The sequence below is a fragment of the Pectinophora gossypiella genome, chromosome 4, assembly GCF_024362695.1.
Source record: "Pectinophora gossypiella chromosome 4, ilPecGoss1.1, whole genome shotgun sequence".
Classification (NCBI taxonomy): Eukaryota; Metazoa; Arthropoda; class Insecta; order Lepidoptera; family Gelechiidae; genus Pectinophora; species Pectinophora gossypiella.
In genome coordinates, this window is record NC_065407.1 from 7353197 (window position 1) to 7362027 (window position 8831).

An 8831-nucleotide genomic window follows, 5' to 3' on the forward strand; every position below is an offset into this window, starting at 1 on the left:
GCGTGTGTGTTTCGACACATCCTAAATGTCGAAATAAACACGTCGATATTATTTCCTCTCCAGCACTATGAAGTAAATTATTTATTTTATTTATTTTATTATTAAATCTTAATGCTAAAAATACAAATATCAATGCCCTGCAAAACTGTTTAAACAGTTTGTCTGCAGGAAAAGAGTCTCTACTAATGATATGAACTTATATCTAATAGTCAATTAATAACATACAATAAGTTAGCTAGGACACGAGTCTAGAAGGTGTTGTTTAAGTAATTTTTTATATTTACTTTTATTTGGTTCTAGACGGATGTTCTCAGGCAAACTATTAAGCAAATAGGGAAGTCTCTTTTTTAGAGTTCTATCGCCATAGTAATTATTAACTCTAGGGACTTCGAATTTGCCCGCGCACACCGACCTCGTGCCATAGCTATGGCTTGCTAAAGATAGTTGGTCATGCTCTTGATTGCCATGGTGGTTAATAGCCAAAAGGTATTTATGTTTTAAATGTACGGGAAGAATTTTACAAATTTTGAATAATTTACTGTAGTCTCCTTTGCAATTATTTTTAGTCTTTTTATTTACCAGTAACTTTAGAAATCTGATTTGTATTGCTTCTAATTTGTCAATATAGGTTTTGAATGTAAGGCCATAGCAATCAAGGGCATAACCCAAGATTGAGTCTACTAATGCAAAGTATATACATTTTAACGTGCTAAGAGGAACTTTGAAACTTAAGTGGTAAAATTTGCTAAGCAACAATCTTAATTTATTGATAATATAGTCTATATGAGCTGACCAAGAAAAGTTACAATCTACTTTAACTCCAAGGTAAGTTACACAGTTTACTTTTTCTATAGGTTTACATTCGCAATTGATGAAGTTATTATGTATACAGTTAAAGCTATGAGTGAATAAAGAAGGAGGTGAATCAGAGAGATACAAAAAAGGTGAATGAATGATGAGTAGTTTAGTTTTTTCGGAGTTTAATACAATGCCATTGTCATGGGACCATTTCACAACTGCGTCTACATCTTCTTGCACCAAGCGGCACGTATCCTTGAGGTTGGTACCAGCAAGGAGTGTACAGAGATCGTCAGCAAACATATGGGCTGAGCAATGGCGTAGGACGCCACATAGGCAATCGGCATTAATGGTCCGCGTACTCGTACTTACGAGTACTTACATTGTTTTACAGTTTTCCATATTTAAAGATAAACCCCCGGAATTACAACTATAAAACAAACCCCATAAACATACTCAAAAGTACAGCGTCGGCGCCCTATTCTTGATGAAATATGAAAACTGCGACAACACCCGCCATATTTTCGGAAAACGTCTCCAAACCGCGTGACAAACACCGCAATGCAGCTTAAGAATATAAAATAAAACACTCAAGTTTAACCTCTAGCACTAAGTATGCAAAGTGAATATTTAAGGAGCAGGGCAGCTGCATGCTGTGATAAAACTAAAAACTGTGGCCGTGCTGCCAACGGTTAAGGTGCTAGCTATATGAGATACCTAAGTGTGAGTGTTTCTTACAGCATAAAAAAATCGGATTTGGTAGTATCTATCTAGTCTACCAAACAAACCGAGACTTGGAGTTTAAGACTCCCGAACCTAAGTAGATACTAAGGTCCGCATTAGGTACGGTCACGAGCATTAATATGTATACACTTTGGTGCCATGTCACATTAACTTTTTTGACAAATTGAACTGTAAGTCTCACTAAATATCAAATATGTTAGTGCGACAAAGTCCTGAAGTGGGTACATTATATTCCTCATGACTGTACACGGTGTGTGACGTCATAGAAGAAAATACATTGTAAAATGTTTGGAGTTTAAAAAATCTGAAAATTCATTAAAATATGGAAATAGTTTAACACGTGTAACTATTTTTGCTAATTCCCACGTACTTACCCAAAATTCTATGAAACAATTTGCGTAATACAGTAAATTTATTTAAGTATCACACAATTAAGTACTTAGGTACTTCAAAATTTTCTGCAGACCGTGAATTTATAATTCATTTACTCGAATTGGGATACTTTTAACGTTTTAATTTAATAAACTCTATCACTTCAATAATTATATATTATTAGTATTTCACATTTAGACTGTCTCAATTTAAAATTAGGTTTTTTTTTTAAATATTGAAGTTTGTTGAGTGGATAATGTTTTTTTTTATAATAAGTACATGTTCCCAGACATACAGAAACGCACCCCATGATGCCAATCTGGGGGGTTAAAAATGCCACATCAAGGCAACAAGAACCAATATTGTTATTTGACATTTGTTGGCATTGCGCACTTACTTTTATATGCGCAAAAGTTCTGGCTCGGGCGACCCTCAAACCCGCAGCTCATTAGAAAAGAAAAGTCCTTTAAATTACTGAATGTTTTAAAATTATAATTTCTTATTCTAACGCTACACTCATTATACACTAGTTAGAAAACTATAAACAGAAAATAAAGAAAAATACAATATATAAATAATATTATATAATTTATCTACGAAACACATATTTCGACACAATATAATTATATAGTATAACGTAACAGATATTTATTTATTAACATTCTCCTGACAATAATTTCTTTTTGCTCGCAATCCATCTCCCCGGACAACTATGAACGAACTATGCAGAGTATCTTTGAACTTAATCATTGGGGTGGTTAAAAATCCATTACCAGACCAAGTTCGAAGTTTCAAACCGAATTTTTAATAAGAAAGTTGGGTGCAGCGGTCTCCAAGCTATGTTCATTTTCACTTTGAAATTTCGCTTATTACAAAGTGCCTTGATTGAAAATGTTCTCTAAAGTCTGTAAGATCGCTTAGTGCATTTTAACTCGGTGCCACTAACAGTATGAAAATAGTGTGGCATTCCGCTTCTATGAAGACTTCTTTTATTGGTATTGTAACAAGAAAACAAATAATTTTTTTCTCAAAAGTCAAGAACCATTTGGTGAACCATTTGGTATATTTGAAATCATTGAAATACAAAAATCAACAGCGGTTTATCATAGTTAAATAATAGTATTTATAGTTCAAATTCAAATTCAAAAATATCTTTATTCAGTAGGTAACATAGTTACACTTTGAATCGTCAGTTTTTACATAACGAACGTCTCATCCGCCTAAAACTACTGCAGCTTCTCAAAACCTGTATAGCCGGGGAAAAGTAGCTGCAAGAAAAACCGTGGCACAGGGCCCCAGACGTTCTTTAAAAAAAATAAACATAAAATAAAACTATCGATTTGTCTGTAACAATTCCGCCCACTAGTAACTCTGTCTGTGTTAATAAACTAGCGAGTGGTCACGTTTGACCTTTTCCATCAAACGCCTTCGGAAAATTGAACGGTCATGACGTTCTCCCGAAACTGGCGCACGTGTTTTAAAAATGGAACTCGGTATCCACCGCCAACAACGAAGCGGAATTTAGTTTGCGTCAGATAATATTGAAAGAACAAAAAAACAGTAAATTCGAGATGCGAACTGTTCGATTTCTACACACTATAATAGAACAAGACGGTAAACGTGAAACTTATAACTCATCATCATCTCCCGAGCATTATCCCGTTTTTCAGAGGGACCGCTTACATGACAGGTGTTTTTTTTTTACAGAAGCGACTTTCTGTCTTTTCCAACCTGCAAAGGGAAAACTTCCTAGGGAAAACCTATAATCACTATTACAATTTGAAATAAAGAAGCATTGGCTTGAACAGATCGTCTCGGTATCATACAAGACAGCGTAGGACATTTATTAGACTATTGGCCAAGAGACTATAAAGAAACTCACAAAAAACTTCAGAATTCAACACAGTAAGTAAAGATCAAATCCACTCTCACTTTCAGAGCTTCCCCTAAAGCACTGCGTTTATATAAAATATGGGGCTACGTATTACTTATCACTGGTCTCATCCGGGCCCGAGGGAGCCCTAAATCAAAGCGTATTCGGCACCAGACACTGCTGCAATCTTAGCCGTCCGATAACTCACATAAACCGAAAATACCGCGCGAATTGAAAAATATATTGTTGATTGCGAAGTTAAGTAGATTAAATATGATGAACCCTTTGTGTCATATATATAATTAGGTACGATACGTTCCTGCGCGAGCGACTGACGATTGACCGATCAGTAATAAATTCGCTGTACTCTAAGTCGGTTGTTTCTTTGTGTTTCCGCAAGCTAACCTTATACATTCCATTTGGCAACGAGTTCCGATTCGCGTGTGCTAAAAAAAAAATGTCGTTTTTAGGAAGTATTACAAATTTTGACCCACAGACACAAGAGTGGATGATATTTAAAGGACGATTAACACAATTTCTAACTTTAAATAACATAACGGATGAGGAACGAAAGCGGGCGCTTTTGTTAACACTTTTAACGGATGAAGCATACCGTCTTTTAAGTAATATTTGTCATCCGAAGAAAGTAGAAGCAACTGCTTACAGTGAATTGATCATATTACTCGACGGCCACTACACTCCAAGTAGGTCAACCTTCGCTGATAAAGCAAATTTTTATGATGCGGTGCAGGCGGAAGGAGAAAGTGTCCAGAACTGGGCGGCTCGATTACGTGGACTCGCAGTTTACTGTGACTTCGGCGCATCTTTGGATACGCTGTTTCGTGATCGTTTCGTGTTGGGCTTGAGACCGGGACCGGCTCGGGACCGTCTGTGCGAGCAGAACTCCTCCGCCCTCACCTTCTCGAAAGCTTTGGAGCTGGCACAGCAGGCTGTGTGTGCAGCGAGGGCACGTACTGTGGTACCGGGCGTAGGTGCGGCAGCGGTGAAGGAGGAGCCCCTGTTCCGAGCAAGCATGGGCCGGCCGGGCGGCGGCGGCGCGCGGGCCTCCGGGCCTGCTCGTGACCAGCCCGCCAACCGGTGCTCCGTCTGTGGTCTGAGAGGTCACGAGACCGAAAAATGTCGATACAAGAACTACCGGTGCGAAAAGTGTAAAGTTAAAGGTCATTTGAAAAAGGTGTGCACGGAAAAAGTGAATAACATTGTGACGGAAGTGCAATCACAGTCGGGTCAGCGACCTGAGACATGTTCCGATTGTGAGGAATGCAATCTATTCAACTTGAGGTGCGTAAATTGTAAACCTATATGCTTGCCTATTATTATTGAAAATAAGTCGTATATGATGGAGTTAGACACGGGATCAAGTACATGTGTAATGTCGGACGAATATTATAGGAATAATTTTTTACACATACCCTTAATAAATTGCAATTTAAAAATGTGTTTTTATAACGGCCACAAAATCACACCCCTAGGGTATTTTACTGTAAAAGCACAAATCGAAAATCAATCGCATGAAATTCAGTTTTACGTGGTAGAAAAGGGAGGACCTCCCTTACTGGGGCGTGATTTTATGTCTAAATTCGGAATCTACTTCAAAATGGATACTAATAAATTGTTATTAACATGTTCGGATGATAAAGAGGTACAAGTTTTGCTAAATAAACATAATCAGCTGTTTGAAGACGGAATAGGGACTTTTAATAAGTTTGAAATTAAATTGCACCTCAAAGAAGGTGTAATACCAAAATATTTTAAAGCGCGTCCTTTGCCTTTTTCCATTAAAGACACTGTAGAATCAGAATTGAACCGGTTAGTGAAAGAAGGTATATTAGTCCCCGTGAGTCACTCGGATTATGCAACGCCTATTGTTCCGGTTAAAAAGCCAAACGGTAGCGTAAGAATTTGTGCCGATTATTCTCTGACCATTAATAATGACGTGTATGTCGATAAATATCCCTTACCTCGTATAGAGGAGGTATTTACCAAGTTGAGTGGTGGAATACACTTTTCAAAATTAGATTGTAAGCAAGCTTACAATCAATTTGTATTAAGCAAAGAATCGCAAAAACTAACAACTATAAATACGACGAAGGGTTTGTTTATGTACACACGTCTTGTTTTTGGCTTAGCAAGCGCACCGGCTATTTTTCAGCGGGCCATGGAGAACCTATTAGCGGGAATCGAAGGCGTGGCTATATTTTTAGACGACGTATGTGTTACAGGCCCAACCAAAGAAATACATCTTAGACGGTTGGAACAGGTTTTTCAACGATTTCAAGAGTCAGGGCTAAAGCTTGAAAGGAACAAATGTGTTTTCTTTCAAGATAGTGTGTCATATCTGGGGCATATTATTGATAAAGATGGTTTACACAAGTGCCCGCAGAAAGTAGAAGCGATAAAAAAAGCTCCCCGCCCCACTAACATAACCGAACTTAAACGATTTTTAGGCATGACAAATTATTACAGGAATTTTATTCCGAACGCCTCATCTATCTTAGAACCTTTGCACGAGTTACTGCGAGGTGGTGCTCAGTGGGTGTGGTCCGACCGACAGCAAGCGTCGTTCGAAAGAATAAAGGATAGGTTGGCGTCAGAACGCGTGCTCTGTCATTTTAACCCAAACGCTAAGTTGGTGTTATCAGTAGACGCGAGCCCGGCAGGGCTCGGGGCGGTTCTATCACAGGTGGGCGCGGATGGCGTGGAGCGGCCTATTGCATTTGCGTCGCGCTCTTTGATTGCTAGCGAACGTCACTATAGTCAGCTGCATAAAGAAGCGACAGCCATTATTTTTGGTGTAAAGCATTATCATTCTTACTTGTATGGACGAAGCGACCCCTTTATTCTGAAAACCGATCATAAACCTTTACTTGCTATCTTTGGTAAGAAAAAAGGAATATCAGTGATGACTGCATCACGGTTAGTAAGGTACGCAGTTTTTCTATCTGCATATAATTATGAAGTGCAATACGTATCAACAAAAAATAACACAGTCGCTGATTATTTTTCACGGGCAGCAATAGTACATAATCCGGACAATATAAATAAAGTTGCGAGTTCTTGTACAGCACATTCGCTAAACTGTTTACAGTTAGATTGTTTACCTATTACGTACAAGAACATAAAAAAGGAAACTGACGTCGATAGTACATTGTCTACGGTGACTAAATACATAAAAAACGGGTGGCCACGTAAAATTCGATGTACAAAGTTATTACCGTATTTCAGGTGCAGAAATGAATTAGAAATAGAAGGGGGTTGTTTACTTCGCGGTCATCGTGTCATTGTGCCTCGGATATACAGAGATAGGATATTGCAAGAATTGCATAGTTCACATCAGGGTATTGTTAAGACAAAAAGTAATGCGCGCTCAAGGATGTGGTGGCCCGGTATCGATAAGGAAATCGAACAGCTGATCGGTTCGTGTGAGGTATGCAGCGCGCTCCGCGCTTCACCTCCGCGCGCCCCTCCCGCACCATGGCCGTGCCCCACACAGCCTTGGGAGCGCATTCACATAGATTATATGTCATTCACTAATAAAACTTATCTTATTGTGGTAGACGCGTACAGCAAGTGGGTGGAATGCTTAGAAATGCTCGATGGAACGGCCACAAAACAGTTGATTAACAAAATGAAGTACTTATTTTCTCGTTTTGGGTTGCCCCGTGTAATTGTTTCCGATAACGATCCTAAAATCGCGTCTAAAGAATTTGTTAGTTTTTGCAATGAAAACGGTGTAGAATACCTTAATTCGCCTATTTATCATCCGAATAGCAACGGCCAGGCCGAGAACTCTGTAAAAACCTGTAAGAAAATGCTGAAGACTATTGTTGAGAAATACAGATGTAGTAACGCGATGAAACACAAACTACTGGAATATCTGTTTGAATATAGGAATACAATACATTGTACAACCGGCGTGACACCAGCCAAATTAATGTTTGGACGCAATTTACGCGGACGTCTAGACTTACTTGTACCACCTCGTGATATTAAAAATAAGTCTTCAACACAGGTACAAAACTGTAGATTTTTTAATGTTGGTCAACAGGTTTGGGTAAAATGTTATGGATATAAAAAAACATTTTGGGCAGATGGTGTGATAGATAAAATTTTAGGGAAAAGAATGTACCAAATTAAATTAAAAAACAACAATATCATTTGTCAGCGACATATCGATCAAATTGTTCGTTTTATACCTAATAAGAAAGTATCAACAAGTGAGAACACAAATTGTACGAAGACAGATAACCCTAATTACAGATATGTGCATAATGATAATGAGTTTAAACCCAGCTCTGCTTTACCAACTCTCAACAGACAATCTGAAATAGACCAAGTAGAACCTATAGAAATAAGTAATGATACTAATAGTCATATTAACTCAGAGGCTACATTGGAGTCCGGTACCGAAGTTGGGAGTTGTGAAGGTAGTTCTGCCGTAGAATTGTCAAATAGAGAGGAGGAAGTGAATGAGGAATTCTCTGACGCATTGGGAGTTAATACTAGCGTAGTTAATGACATCAATGATAACAATGCGAATGTTGTTGCATCGGAGAGTCCTCCTTCGCCTCGTCGCCTGAGACCACGAACTAACGTGGTAAATTATAAAGTCTAAACAAACTTTTGTTTTGTTACCAGGTTCCCAAATTAAGATGGGAGGAGTGTCATATATATAATTAGGTACGATACGTTCCTGCGCGAGCGACTGACGATTGACCGATCAGTAATAAATTCGCTGTACTCTAAGTCGGTTGTTTCTTTGTGTTTCCGCAAGCTAACCTTATACATTCCACTTTGTTTTTAATGATAGAGTTTTTTTTTTGTGCACTTTACTATTCGAATTCTAAAGTAGCATGGAGAGTATTTTAAGGAAAATGCTACACCGACAAGAGCGTGGCTCTTAAATTGATGATGATGACTATTAGGGCATACTCAAAATGAGCTGATACAGCAGAAAGGACAACGGCGATATAGCAACTGACTAGGCCGGTATACCTAATATTTTGCAGCCAACTAGCTGGAG

At 38.4% G+C, this 8831-nt stretch overlaps 1 protein-coding gene across 1 annotated transcript; it reads left to right on the forward strand.

Annotated features, from left to right (window-relative positions):
• The first annotated feature begins 4154 nt into the window (after window positions 1-4154).
• On the forward strand, window positions 4155-8554 carry LOC126366325 (uncharacterized). The gene is made up of 2 exons (XM_050009439.1): window positions 4155-5089; window positions 8447-8554. Exons 1-2 carry the CDS (start codon window positions 4245-4247, stop codon window positions 8457-8459), a joined length of 858 nt encoding a protein of 285 aa, XP_049865396.1. The 5' UTR covers window positions 4155-4244; the 3' UTR covers window positions 8460-8554.
• The last annotated feature ends 277 nt before the right edge of the window (window positions 8555-8831 follow it).

Bases quoted from the DNA above. Each gene is read 5' to 3' on its own strand.
- LOC126366325 (XM_050009439.1), top strand. From the start codon at position 4,245: ATGTCGTTTTTAGGAAGTATTACAAATTTTGACCCACAGACACAAGAG.